General features: G+C 35.7%; 1 protein-coding gene across 1 annotated transcript in view; it reads right to left on the bottom strand.

The window, feature by feature from the left end:
* WWP1 (WW domain containing E3 ubiquitin protein ligase 1) overlaps positions 1-15,753 on the bottom strand; it is a 122,875-nt gene that overhangs the window by 79,836 nt on the left and 27,286 nt on the right. Inside the window, exons 3-5 of the mRNA XM_025393677.1 lie at positions 12,272-12,362; positions 5,458-5,596; positions 4,689-4,813 (exon numbers count right to left, since the gene is read on the bottom strand). Of these exons, the coding sequence (XP_025249462.1) occupies positions 4,689-4,813; positions 5,458-5,596; positions 12,272-12,341 (334 nt within the window). The 5' untranslated portion in view covers positions 12,342-12,362. The remainder of the gene's footprint in view (positions 1-4,688; positions 4,814-5,457; positions 5,597-12,271; positions 12,363-15,753) is intronic.

Genomic DNA, 15,753 nt, shown 5'->3' with positions numbered 1-15,753 from the left:
AGGTCCTCTTGCCTCAGCCTCCTTAGTAGCTACCTTAGATATAGTTTTTTATATACTCTCCATAATTCCATCTATGTTAAAGAATGAAATTAAAAACCCACTAAACAAATGTATAATTATTGAAAATACCAAGGACATGATTAGTGATAGGCTGCTTTCAGTATAGGAGACCCAGCAAAGCATACTCAGAAGATAATGAGAAGACTAGCTGAACACAGTAGTCAGGGTATGAACGTGTAGGCAGGAAATTAGACAAACTGAACTAAGACTCTGTAAGGCACTAAAAACAGGAGTTGAACTTGATCTTATAGAAAAGTGATTTTCAAACTGGTTTCAGGAGCAGGGTACCCCCAGAAATTAACTCAGGAATTGCTGTGGATAACAAGAGTAAGGACATGTGAGCATGTACATGACTGTATTGTTCAATACTGCTTTATGTTTTACATACAGTAAAATTTTTATATAGAATAAGATTCCATGGTAAGATTTTACTTGAATAAGCCAGTTTCTCTGTTAACATTTTTAAAAAATCTTTGGCTGTGGACTGTGGGAAGCACTGAAAAAAACACAAGTGAATAAGACAGTGTCTGCATTCAAGTTGTTCAATAATTCCATTTTGTTTGTGGTCTACAGTTGTTACAAATGTTACCTCGGATTCCTACAATAACTTTCCCACTATAACCAAACCATGTTCTTTCATCCTTTAAAACTACTCTTGAGAGCCCCCACATATACTTCTGGTAACAGTCACCTGCTCCATATTGTAATCTGCCTTCAAGGACTTTAATCCTGTCTGCCATTCATTCACACCATAAACTTTTTTAAAAAATGTCTTGCCAGAAATCATACTGGAAGTTTTCATGCATGCTAGATCCAGGGTTCTTCCTGAACAGCTGGATTGTCTTTCGCTGTTCTCTTCTTTCACTGCCTCAATACCTAAAAACTCAGCCTACTTTCTTTCCTCTCAGGAGATTCCTCTTTCACTTCATCCCTTAAAAATCTATCCTCTGCAAATAGACGAGGAACACAGACATACTGCAGAACATCCCTCCACTGGAGCCTTCTACACAAATATATACAATTCTATTCAAGGTGTTGACTATCAAACATTTTCTGTATAGAGCACACCTCAGAAACATAATATCTCTATCAATAACCTTGCCCCTCAAATCAGAGTTTAAGGATAGGAACAAAAAGTGTTTTTAGTATTGAATATTTTTATTCATCGCTAGGATGTCACGTTTTTCTTGGGTTACCTATTTTGTTCTTAGCAGTTGTTTGTTTATTTATTTATTTATTTATTTTGGAGACAGTGTCTTACTCTCTCATTCAGAGTTGAATGCAGTGGTGTAATCTTGGCTCACTGCAACCCCCACCTCCCAGGCCCAAGCGATCCTCCCACCTCAGCCTCCCAAGTAGTTGGGACTACAGGCACGTGCCCAGCTAATTTTTTGTATCTTTGATAGAGCCCAGCTAATTTTTTGTATCTTTGGTAGAGATGGGGTTTCACCATGTTGCCCAGGCTGGTCTCAAACTTCTGAGCTCAGGTGATTCACCTGCCTCAGCCTCCCAAAGTGCTGGGATTACAGGCGTGAGCCACCACCCCTAGCCTGTTTACTTCTTTTTAAAGGTAAATATACAATAACCCCAAAATTTAACTAGAGTTCATTCAACTGATACCCAACTAAAACACAGAGTCCAAGTGCTAAACCAAGAGACTGAAAAAAAGGCAACCAAGAATGCTATCATTTATAAAAGTATTTATAAATTGCTTCAAGGCTGTCTTGAACCTTATTAATTTTATATTACTTCTAATCAAAATTAGGCAGCTAAGAATCAGAAAACTTATATTTTAATCACAACCCAAAGTTATGTGTATACTCTTGAACAACTCACTTAGATTAAAATCTAATTTTACTTTAAATTATTTTAGTTACTCATTTGTCTATAAATGACTAAAACTAATACCCATAAATGTCTTCTATCATAAAAGGATTATGATACTATCATGAGATTAATTCTCCAAATAAATTTATTTACCTTTTGAGGCTGATTTGTGTCCCCCACCAAATTAGTATGTTAAAGTTTTACTCCCCAGTACCTCAAAATGTGACGTTTTTAGAGACTAGATTTTTGAAGAGGTAATTAAGTTAAAATAACGTCATTAGGGTAGGCCCTAATCCAATGACTGGTGTCCTGATAAGAGGAAATTTGGACACAGACACATATACAGAGGAAAGACCACGTGAAGATACAGGGAAAAGATGCCCATCTCCTAGCCAAGAGAGGCCTCACAAGAAACCAACTCCACTGATACCTTAATCACAGACTTCCAGCCTCCGGATATGTGAGAAAATCAATTTCCATTGTTTAAGACACCCAGTCTGTGGTATTTTGCTACGGCAGCCCTTGCAAACTAATTTACTGACTTCTTAGGTGTGCAGGATGCTACGACAATTTCTGAAGCCATCTACTCACTGTATGTTTATTAAATTTTATTTTTCCTGAGCATATCCTACTCAATTAAATCATAATTTGTATTTAGTTAGTTAGTTATTTTTTGAGACGGAGTCTCACGCTGCTGCCCAGGCTGGAAGGCAGCGGCACAATCTCAGCTCACTGCAGCCTCCGTCTCCCGGTTCAAGTAATTCTCCTGTCTTGGCCCCCTCAGTAGCTGGGATTACAGGCATGCGCCACCATGCCCAGCTAATTTTTGTATTTTTAGTAGAGACGGGGTTTCACCACGTTGGCCAGGCTGGTCTCGAACTCCTGACCTCAGCTGATCCGCCTGCCTCAGCCACCCAAAGTGGTGGGATTACAGGCGTGAGCCACTGCACACAGCCAAGGTAATTTTTAGTTTTAACAATTTGTGAGGGCTTCATTTCGAAGTGTAATGACATCACAACCTACCTAGAAGATCATTTGGCAGATAAGTGGATAGTTATCTTTACATGGAGGTTCAGTAGAGTCTAACATAACAGAATTGAAAACAATCTAGATGTCCAACAATGGGAATATGGTTAAATAATAGTAATAATCCAGGCAAGGTACTGTATACTTAAATAACCTATTACTTATTTCTGAATCAAGATGAATTGCATGACTCATTGAGAAAAAGAAAAAAAAAAAGCCATGGCACAGCAGAGAATCAAACTTACAATGCTTTAAGAGAAAAAAAAAATGTTTTAAGCCGAATATATAAAAATTATTATGGTTTATACTAACTACTAATTACTAGTTCTAATTATATGCCATAATCACATTATATTTTCTTAGCTCATAACTCTTTATTTCCAAACACTAGATCAAAACAGATCTTTAAGTTGCATGTGGATTTGCAGAAAGAACTTTTTTAAAGATTAACTTGCTATTTTCATCATTAGCATTTCATCCCTTACTTCATTCAGCAAACCTACTTTTAGGAATTAATAAGAAAATCTCTAAGGAAGTAAGAAGAGCAAAAATATTTACAGATTTGAGCAAGAGCGAATTTTTAGTGAACTGTTACAAGCTACTTAAGTGTCAGACAACAGGAAACTAAATAAATTGTGGTGTGAGAAATTATTTTATGGTACTTAAAAATCATAAACTAGAACCCTGGTTTTTTGTGGGTTTTTCTGAGATGGAGTCTCACCCTGTCGCCCAGGCTGGGAGTGCAGTGGTGCAATCTCGACTCACTGCAACCTCCACCTCCCGGGTTCAAGTGATTCTCCTGCCTCAGTCTCCCAAGTAGCTGGGACTACAGGCACATGCCATCACACTCAGCTAATTTTTGTATTTTTAATAGAGACGAGGTTTCGCCATGTTGGCCAGACTGGTCTCGAACTCCTGACCTCAAGTGATCTGCCCACCCTGGCCTCCCAAAGTACTGGGATTACAGGAGTGAGCCACTGCCCCCAGCCAGAACCCTGGTTTTTAACATTCAGAGGATCACGCATTTTGAGAATCTGATAAAAGCTATGAACCCTCTCCCCAGAATTACACATATATGTATATAACCCCATATTTTTGCATATAATGATAGGAGGTTTACAAATGATTAAAGTCTAAACTACCTTAAAAATCCCAGTCTAGAAAAACTTTCATGGACACATAATATTTCTGGTATATTGTTAAATTTCTAGAAAGCAAAGGATAAACTAGTAGATGCAAAGAAGAAAAGAAATATGTGTTTGTGTCTATGAAAAAGGGCAGCGACCAAATTATTAAGCTTGGTTATCCTTGGATAGTAAAATTATAGAAAATTTTTATATTACTCTATAATTTTCTATCTTCTTAGTTTTTACAATAAACTAATTATATAATAATACAAGAAAACTTAAGAGTTACAATTTATTTTAGCCAAAATAAAATTGTTATTAGTCAAGTGACGAAATAGAGTAGGGTCATGTAATGATAATTTTCTCAAGTTTTAAAGTATATAATAAGAAGCAGATAATAAATGACTGATAGTCACTGATAATAGGGTACTTGTGGATGACTTAGATCACCTTGTAAACGTGCAGACTGGAGAAAGGCCATGGTAAATATTTCCTATTTCATAAAATGCCACAAAGTTAATCAATCACAAGCCATAACTGAAGTTCTTTATGAATACAAAACTATGTTTTTGCTTTTAGGCTTCGGGATATGTTCAAAGTGTCTAAAATAAATTTATAAGGAAATAAAGGTCAGAACAAAAAACTTACATTTTCTATTGTGTATCAACAGAGCTTCTTTCAAATCTATCGTTGCTTTTCCTAATAAAGCATCTGCTTTTAAAGCGTGACGGCTCCAAACTCGAAATTCCAATGTAGTCTGTGGTGTAACATTTCTGGAAGGGTAAAATTATAACAAAAACACAGGAGCAGACATCGTCATTCTATTAATAAGTAACAATTCCTATTAAACCATTTATTTCAGTAATGTTTTAAAGACCATGAATTCCATTTATTTGAGAAGAAATATTGTATGAAACAGGAAACTACTTGAATCATAAATAAAAATATTTTACTTTCAAATACATTAGGACTTTAATAACTAGATGAGGATTTTTGGAATTAGCAAGCCAAAACACCAACACAAGAGTCTTACTGAGAGTTCACAGTAACACTGTTTCTATTTGAACAAATGTCTAAAGACTTACATAATACTTTTACTATACACAAATTTATGCCATTATTATTTTGAAATGCCAAAATTAAGAATGACTAATATGCAGTCCTATTTACTTCTGTATCAGAACAGTCAGAGAAAATGTCTATATGGAAACAATTTGGTTTATAAAGCAAAAGCAAGCATTATTATGCATCCACTGCTGAAAAATAATTTAATCAAAAATTTCTCCATACTTTAAATTGTCGATCCACACTTTAAAAAAACACTCATTACTTTGAAGTCATTTTACAAAATAAAAAACATATTCCAAAAAACTTACTCTCTTGTGAAGATTTTCCATCCTTTATACAAGGTACTTACACAGTTAGCTGTTCATCCCATTTTGGATTAGAAGAACTACTGGATTTTGCTGTTTTCGTAATTTCTCCATCTACAGCTACTTCTGTATATATTGCTGTTGCGAACCAGTTCTTTTTTCTTTTAAGTTTGGCACTAGAAACTAACAGACAAATAATTCACTAGTGAGTATGTGCTGCCAAAAAGTAGTACTGCGCACTAATCAATCAGTAAGAATGGAATTGTGATTCTTGTGCAACTAGAACCCTTCTCATTGGCAGAATGAAGGAACAATACAAAAGGGCTATTGATAATGCCTGAGAGCCATTTGAATGTTTCCAAAACAGTTTTATCGAGCTATAATTCACATACCATATAATTCACCCACTTAAACTGTACAATTCAATGGTCGCACTATATTCAGAATGCACAACCATCACCACAATCAATTTTAAAACATTTTTGTTACCACAAAAACAAACTCCATACCATTAAGCAGTCACCCCCTTCTTTCTCCTCCCAATCAACCCTCTCCCTACCCCCATCCCTAGGCAGCCAGTAACCTACTATCTGTCTCTTTAAATTTGCCTATTCTGGACATTTCATATAGATGGAATCATATAATGTCGGGTTTTTTGTGACTGGTTTCTTTTACTCAGCATTACATTTTTGAGGTTCATCCATATTGTAACATGCACCAGTACTCCACGCCTTTTATTGCCAAGTAACATTCTATTATATGGGTATATGACATTTTATCTATCATCAACTGATAAATGTATGAACTGCTTCCACTTTGTGGCTATTGTGCATAAAGCTGCTATGAACATTTGTGTGCAGGCTTTTGTGTGGACGTAAGTTTTCATTTCTCTTGGGCATATGCTTTGGAGTAGAACTCCTGGCTCGTATGATAACCTTCTGTTGAGTAACTGCCAGGCTATTTTCCAAAGTGGCTGCACCATTTTATACTCCTACCAACAATATATACTGATTTCTCCACATCCTCACCCAACAACTGCACTAAAGATCAAGGGAAAAGTGTCTTCAGATTCAACATGCCCATTAACACCCTTGCCAGGTACTATTAACTTATCTTTCTGAAATTACATAACTGTGGCATTAAAAAAATGTTTTAATGTTTTATCTGGAAAGTTAGCTTCGAAAAGAAGCAGTATTTGCATTTTCAAATAAAAACTTAAAAATCAAAATGTCATTATAAAAGTTAATCATAACCCCTTCCAGAAAGTGAATTTTAAATCTAACATACCTGACATATGAAGAAATCAGGGACTATCTACTTTCTGGGCAAAATACTGATGACCAGGCAGTAAGCACAACTTATCAAGATCACCTCTATAACCAATTACCTATGAACACCCTAGGTCAGAGACGAGGAAGGGAAAAGCCTCTTTCATGTCATACACAACTGATGTTAAGGATATAAAAACAACCAAAGCTATGTAAGCTTCCATTCTATTGTGAGAGAATAATGATCTAAATAAAGAGTCACACAAATAAACCACTGAAATACAATGTGATAAATGCAAGATGTAAAACAAATACTATATTTAAGTACTGGCAACATAGCAATTAAAGAGTGTTCAATGTTATGTCTGAACTGCTACTATCAGGGTCTTAGCAAAACTCATTTCCATCCTTCACGGTTCCAAACTGCTCTAAGTTCAGTGTCACTGAACTAACACAGAAGGCCCAGACTTGCTCTTTCCCAAGAACTCCCCAAGATTCTTTGAATAAAAGTGCTCATATATTTCCTCAGTATATGTAAGTCTTATCCATATAGTAGAAGACTGGAAGAAGGAAAAGTCAGTATATGATGGTGTTAAAAGCAGAGGGTTAGATATATCTGGGTTCATTTTTCAACTGTGCCACTTACTAAAAGTCTGACCATAGTAAGTCAATTAATTTCTCCGTCCTTACTTGAAAAATTAGAAGAACAGCAGTACCTGATTCTTAGGATTGGTGAGTGAAGGCATGCAAAGGACTATCACCATCAATGAATGCCTGGCATCCAACAATGGTAGCTGTTACTCTATTACTACTGACTATATAGTATTAACTTCTCTGAGTTCATTGCAGATCCATCCAAAATACGTCCACTGAATACCCTTACTTGGCAAAATACTCAACAATACTAGAGGGTAAGGTAAGAAAAGAGATTTTGAAAAGATAATAATCTTTAATCTCATGAGGAATTTATAAATATGCTAGCAAAAATGTACATATAAATATAATACTGTGATTTTAAATAACTAGAAAACAATCTTATTAATTCAAAAAGTTGTTCTAGTTAGTAGAATATATAGATTTTTTTTCCCATTTAATGAATTTCCTTTGGTGTTATACACAGACTGTCCTCCACCCTAAGGTTATATAAGTATTTTTAAACTATCAGAAAATGAGTCATGTGTGGGAGGGTAGGGAGCGTTAACTTTAAAATCCCACTCACAATAACGTCTCTTCAAAAAATCTAGTAATAAACTTAATACGTAAGAGTCACATGAAGAGAACAATAAAACTTTACCAATGGAAACAAAGACGTAAGAAAAATGATATGATATATTCCTAGATTTGAAAAATTTAACACTGAAATATTTCAATTAGCTCCAATTTAATACATTATTTTAAAATAAAAACACCAACTGATTGGTTTTGAGTGTTTTTGGTGGGGGCAGAGGAAAAGGAGGGGAGACTTAAATATTCAAACAAAAGCCAAAGAAAATTTGAGAACAGTAAAGGTATATTTTAAAATGCAAAGTAATAAAAGGAAATTTATCAAAATAGTCTTTTAAAAAGCACCATAAAGTGAAAATAATTACAATGGTTTGACAGTGATGTAAAAGAGAAGTAAAGAGAACAAGCAAGATACTAATGCGTAACAGTGGCATTTCAAATCAATGGGAAGATAGATTAGTCCATAAATGTTGAAACATTTGAAAAGAATGAAGTCTATAATTCACACCACTCATACAAAAATAAGTGGCATATGATTTGGCATTTTTACTTTAAAAAATGAAATTAATGCTCTAGAAGACAAAATAGCTAAAAAAAATTATAAACATGAATATAACATCCCATTTGTTCTTCAATCTCATCCTTTTAATATATCTTGCACACTTTATGCTTCTGACTCTTTCCTGTTGAAAGTCTAAAATCTAAAATATCGAAGATAATACACTTCTATATGCTACTATCCTTAAGTACCTGGTACATTACAGTATATCACCATATGACAATAGGTAGTTTTCTGTTTTATTTTTTCCATCAGTTTCCCTGCGTTCCATGATCAATGCTCTTATTCTTATAAGTTGCTGCCAATCAGATAAGGGTTAAGAATAGAAATGAGGATAAGAGTAACTATGCTAATAATAAAAATAAATTAGGAGATTTTAATAATTCGGCTTAGGGCAGAGTACCTCAGTTTACAGACAATAAACAGCCAGACTGCAATATTAGAGGGGCCTTAACCTGGTTACTTATTGTTTTTAAAAAGAAAAGAAAAGCCTGGGTGTGGTGGCTCACGCCTGTAATCCCAGCACTCTGGGAGGCCAAGGCAGGCGGATCACCTGTGGTCAGGAGTTCGAGACCAGTCTGGTCAACACGGTGAAACCCCGTCTCTACTAAAAATACAAAAAAAAATTAGACAGGAATGTTGGCATGCAACTGTAATCTCAGCTACTTGGGAGACTGATGCAGGAGAATCACTTGAACCCAGGAGCGGGAGGTTGCAGTGAGCCAAGATCGCGCCACTGCACTCCAGCCTGGGCAATAGAGCAAGACTCCATTTCAAAAAAAAAGAAAAATCAATACAGAGGTCATTGTAATCTAATAAAAGGAGAAACAACTTGGAGTCCTAAGACCTCTGTTAGTTTCTCATTATTAACCCAAGGCACTTAATTTAATCCCTCTGATTCTCAGTGTCCTCAATGACAAATCAGGAGTCGTAATCTTTATTTAAGAAGTGATTGTGAGATCAGTAAGACTGGGAATTTTAAGGTGATTTTTATTTTAAAAATTAGATCAACAAAACAAAAGACAAAGACAAAAAGAAAAGAAGGTACTAAAACCTGGTACCATTTAGCACAGGTCCATGATCATTATTTCCCAAGAGGAGCACTGTATTTCAAAGGAGAGCAGCAACTGATGCTCAAAATTATAAATACTGTCGTGGCATTGTTTTGGTTACTTGGACTCCCTTGGTCCACATCTATTTTCCAATTGGTTCTCCAGATTTGATTCACCTGAAAGCCTTTCAATAAGTTCTTTTTCAGCTCAAATTAGCCAGATCAGGTTTTTCTTTTTTCTTTCTTTTCTTTTTTTTTTTTTTTTTGAAGAAAAGAAACAGAGCCTCACTCTATCCCCCAGGCTGGAATGCAGTGATGTCATCTCCACTCACTGCAACCTCCACCTCCAGTGTTCAAGTGATTCTCATGCCTCAGCCTCCCAACCAGCTGGGATTACATGCATGTGCCACCATGCCCGGCTAATTTTTGTATTTTTAGTAGAGATGGGGTTTCACCATATTGGCCACGCCAGTCACAAACTCCTGGCCTCACGTGAACGACCTGCCTTGGCCTCTCAAAGTGCTGGGATTACAAGCATAAGCCACCATGCCCAGCCTAGGTTTTTCTTACTTTAAGAACTCTTACACATAGATCAAGATAATTTGAAAGTTAAACTTCGGGTGTACTGTCCATTGGTCCTAGGCAAGTTACAATGAACTGAAAATGTAGTGAAAATAAGGCTCTAAGTTTCTTATACAGAACAAAAGTAAAAGGAATTATGTAAGTGGTTCTTCAGTGGAGTACCTATCAGCTTCATCAGGAGAACTGTTTCAAAAATACATGCCCATTATTCACAGAAAACAAAATACAAATATCCCTTATAGTTCATCCTTACTTACAGTGAGAGAAATGCTATTTAAATAACACTAAGATACCACTTTAGTATCTAATTATGAACAATCCCAAAGCTTGACAATAGATTTTGGTTAGGCTTTGGGAAAACAGGCACTCTCATGTACAGCTGGTGTAGACACAAAATGGTACAGGCCCCATGGAGAGGAACTTGGCAATACCTAGCAAAATTACATGTGTTTTTACCCTTTGACCCAGCAATCTAGGATCCTATCCTATTGATACATGAGCAGAAATAATAAACAACTTTTGTATGAAGTTATTTGTTGCAGCACTATTTGTAATAGCAAACAGTGGAACTCCAATGTCCAGCAATAGATTAGTTAGCTTTTTTACATCTATTCAACAAGGTATGGTGCAATAATAAAAAAGAATATTCTATCATGAAACAAAGTCCAGAATACTATAAAGTTAAAAAAAGCAAAGCACAGAAAAGTATGTAAGAATTAGGGGATTAGGAGGAGAGATGAGATACATATACTGAACACATATCTGCTTATATTTTCAAAAAGAAGAAACAGAAAGATAAAGCAAAGCTAATAAAAAATGTGAACCTACAGGGCAAGGGAGAGAAGTGGGAAAATGGGACCAAGTAGCCAGACCTCTCTGTAGGTACCTTGGTTTTGACTCTGGGACTATGTAAATGTCTTACAAGGTTATAAAACAAAATTAAAAAAACAAAACAAAACAAAAAAAACACTGAAAAAAAAATGAACTTAACTAATTATCAATTTAGTGACATAACCAAATAGAGAATTACTAAAGGTACTTTAAAACATGGTATTTTGATTATACATCCTAAAGGGGGAAAACGCACAAAAAAATCTTAAACTGCAATGAGTGGACCTATTGTTTTTGGTAATTTTTTTAATTACCTTTTTTTCCCCCTTTTTTCATCTCCTCCTTCCTCTGTTTTTGGTAATTTTCATGTTATTTTGAACTGGTGTGGTAGGATAAAACAGATAATATGATAATGTCATTTTGAATGAAGATTTTTTGATTAAGAGAAGAGAGTTACAGGTCAGGCACTGTGGCTCACATCTGTAATCCCAGCAATTTGGGAGGGTGGTGCAAATGATTGCTTGAAACAAAGAGTTCAAGACTAGCGTGGGCAACATAGTGAGACCCTGTGTCTAAAAGAATTTTTTTTAAATTAGGCAGGGAAGGTGTTGAGCGTCTGCAGTCTCAGCTACTTGGGAGGCTGAAGCATGAGGATCACTTCAGTCCACTAGTTTCAGACTACAGGGAGGTATGTTTGAGCCACTGTACTCCAGCCAGGGAGAGAGAGTAAGACCCTATCTCAAAAGAAAAGAAAAAAAGATATAAAGTCAAATTAATTTAATTTTTTTTCCTTTTAGTAGAAAATGGTACTTACAGACTACAGTTATTATTATGAATTGGAAATATCAGCATGAACTAAGGATGTTAAAATATTTTTTATTTTTTGCTTTCTACAATAAACATTTCCTAGCTCTGTTAACTGAAACCTCCCAGAAACAACTAACCTTACAGTAATGAGTACCATGGAACTACAGCACTGTGTAATCCCACTTAAATATTTGCCCAATGATTGAACAAATGACTAAATGTATGTAAGAAGGCCTTTAGCATCCTGCTCCATCCTATCAATCATTTAAGGGTCAACTCAATGATACTTTTCAAAAGCCCAAATTCTCCCACCATTACAGAGGCTGTATCTTCTCTTCATCCAGCATAGGTTCAATAAATATTTACTGAATAAATAGCATACTTTTGGAGGGCATCTACCTTTGAGGCCTATTGCAACAAATACGCCATAGTATGAATCTAAAAGAAATTATATTTCTGGAATAAGTCTGCTGAATTAGGTATTCAAAAGAAAAGTTTATCAGGGAATCACCATATTAAATATAAAAATAACTTACCAGTTACTTGTAACTGCAACCTTCCACTGTGGTTATTACTAGTATCAGACCTTGGTGAAGCAGTGGCCATGTCCCAAAATTCAGCTAAAACCTATTTTTTAAAAAGGGAATTTATTCACGTGTTAGATAAGAGTTAATAATTTTCAAGATATTAAAACTACTTTTTAAATCAACTAAGAAGTTCTCAAAAAGTACAGGGAAATTATGAAGCCTATTACCATCCCATTAAAACAAACCCTAAAGTTAGTTGAAATAACAGAAAAAATGGTGAGTAGTAAGCAAAAATAAAAATAAACATTAGAATGTTGCCCTGGATGTGCCTGCTGCAGGAACGCTGGGATCCAGAGACAAAGCACTGGGCCTGCTACAAGAGGAAGGAGCTGAGATTCCCATACTAAGCAAGGGCCCAAGTCAGTAGAAACTCCTAACATACGGCAGAAGCATATATATATACATGTTTTAGGAAAGTACCCCAATTTAAGCCATTGGGAGTACCCAAGACGAAGACCAACCAAGTCTGAGTCTATAATCTTAAAAATCAAATTTATATGAAAACAAGCCACTAGTCTGGGCAACAGAGCGAGACTCCGTCTCAACAACAACAACGAGAATCTCTATCCAAACAAGACAAAATAAAACTCACAATCTACATGGGGTGGGTGGGAAGCCTCAAAATACAGTAAAAACTACAGGAAAAAACTGACAACTCGGCCATTGTTGTGGATGATTTCAACACATCCCAATTAATCATAAGTCAAGCAGACAAAAAATAATAATGAACAAGCAGGATTTAATAACATCAACAGAACCTCACAACCAACTATTAGAAAATAAAAATTCTTCTCAGGTACTCATGAGACATGAGTGACATACAAAAAAACATACACTGAGATATAATGAAAAGCTCACTAAATTTCAAAAAATGTTCTAAGTCTCTGTCCGTAATACAATTAAGTTAAAAATCAGTAACAAAAGATAAACTTGAAAAATATGAATAGAATTTAAAAACACTTCTAAATGTTTAATGAATCAAAAGAAACCATGTTGGAAATTACAAAAAAAAAACAAAACTAAGAACTGAGAAACAAAAATACCACATATGAAAATGTATGGGAAAAGTTATACTTAGAGGCAAATTTATAGCCTTAAAGACATACTAGGAAAGGAAAGGTTGAAAACTCATGTGTTAGTAGGTCATCTGGTAAGTCTGAAAGAGAAAAACAGAACAAACCCAAAGAAAGGAGTTAATAAAGAGCAGAAACTAATGAAGTAGAAAGAAGGTAACAGAAAGGATCGACAAAGTCAGAGCTACTTCTTAGAAAACACTAAGATAAATAATAAACGTCTGATAAGACTAATGAAGGGGAAAAAAATGAAACAAAATAGGAAGCCCTAAAACAGACCGACGCATGTAAGGACATAGCCATGTAAGAGATGTAGCAATGCAGATCCACGAGGAAAGGGGGATACTTAAATAAACCTTGAATTAGCCATATGGAAAAAAAATGACACTGGACCCCTACTGCACATCATATATAAAACCAATTCAAGATGGACCAATGACATAAATATGAAAGGAAAACAGTAGAACTTTTAGAACAAATTACAGCAGAAAACTATTGTTTTGTGTCCTCCCAGGATGCAAGGATTTCTTAAGTGACAGGGGCATACTAACCAAATAAGAAAAGTGTGAATATTCACACCTGTAATCCCAGCACTTTGGGAGGCCAAGGCAGGCGGATCACCTGAGATCAGGAGTTCAAGACCAGCCTGGCCAACATGGCAAAACCCTGTCTCTACTAAAAAAAGACAAAAATTAGTCAGGCGTGGTGGTGGGCACATGTAATCCCAGCTACTCAGGAGGCTGAGGCAGGGAGAATGGCTTGAACTCGGGAGGTGGAGGTTGCAGTGAGCCGAGGTCACACCACTGCACTCCAGCCTGGGCAACAGAGTGAGACTCTGTCTCAAAAGAAAAAAAAAAGTGTGAATATTTTGACTACATGGAAATTGAGACTTCTGTTTATCATGACATCATAAAGAAAATGAAAAGATACGCCAGAAACTGGAATAAATTTGCAAAACAAAAAACTAAAGATTAGTATTTACTACTATATAATACTTACAAATAAGAAAAAGACAACACATTAGGCAAAAGGCTTAACTGTAATTATATAGAAAAGGAGATTTCTAAGGCCAACAAAGATGAAACAATGCCAAATCTCACTGCCCATCAGAGAAATACAAACCACACAGATGTCATTTTTAAATTCATTAGAATGGTAAAAACTAGGAATGTTGATAGTGCCAAATAATGGCAAAAAACATGCAACAGTGGTGGCTCTTATATACCGCTGGTAGGCATTTCAGATGGCAAAATCCTGTTGGAAAACAATTTGGCATTATCATTTAAAGTTAAACATTTGCATGCCCTTCAATGAGCGATTTTGAATTTTATAAAATTTTTGTACCTGTGTACCAAGTATAACCATTCTTCATAACAACAAAAAAAGTGAAAAATACTCAAATGTCCATTGGTAGAAAATGGTTACATAAATTAGGCTAACTCATGCAATGGAGCATTATACAGTAGTGAGAAGAATGAACTAGGTGGGGGTCGTGGCTCACGCCTGTAATCCCAGTGCTTTGGGAGGCCGAGACGGGTGGATTATTTGAGGTCAAGACCAGCCCGCCCAACACAGTGAAGTCCCGCCTCTACCAAAAAAAAATAATAATAATAATAATACAAAAATTAGCCCGGCGAGGTGGCAGATGCCTCTAACCCCAGCTACTCGGGAGGCTGAGGCAGGAGAGCTGCTTAAACCCAGGAGGCAGAGGTTGCAGTGAGCTGAGATCGTGCCATTGTACTCCAGCCTGGGTGACAGAGCAAGACTGCCTCAAAAAAAAAAAAAAAAAAAAGAATGAATATAGCTATAAGCAACAACATGAATGGATCTAAGAAAAAGAACAGTAAGTAGAAAAGAAAAAAGACAGATGAGTTCTGAGCATTAACACCTTCCTCTCAGTTCTGTCTCCAAGATTTAACATTCTACACTGAAGTCATAAGAAATTCTTCCAACTCCTAATGACAAAGAAGAAATGAATTCTTTTGACAGTTATCATGACCTCATCTTTTGTTTTTTATTTCCTTTGACAACACCATGATTCCATGATTGAAAAAGAAATCCAGAAATGTGGGGTACTGTGGATCCTGAGCCTCAAGAGTTTGACCAACGAACAATTACAGGAAGCCCAATAAAGAACTGCTAAGGTCCAAACAGCCACCAAATAACAAGCTGTCAGTCTTCCAAGGAGTACTCTGTGAATCTCATGGTAACATTTCTGCACACAATAAAGAAACTAGTGTACAGAAATGTTTATTTGTCTATGATATAGCAATATCCACAGAGTCCAAAAATAAGTCTTCACAATTATTTTCTGGTTATAAATTTGAATTTGCCTATTCAGATATTTCTGTCTATTTT

The sequence above is a fragment of the Theropithecus gelada genome, chromosome 8 (assembly GCF_003255815.1).
Source record: "Theropithecus gelada isolate Dixy chromosome 8, Tgel_1.0, whole genome shotgun sequence".
NCBI lineage: Eukaryota > Metazoa > Chordata > Mammalia > Primates > Cercopithecidae > Theropithecus > Theropithecus gelada.
This window is presented reverse-complemented; position numbering and strand designations above follow the sequence as displayed.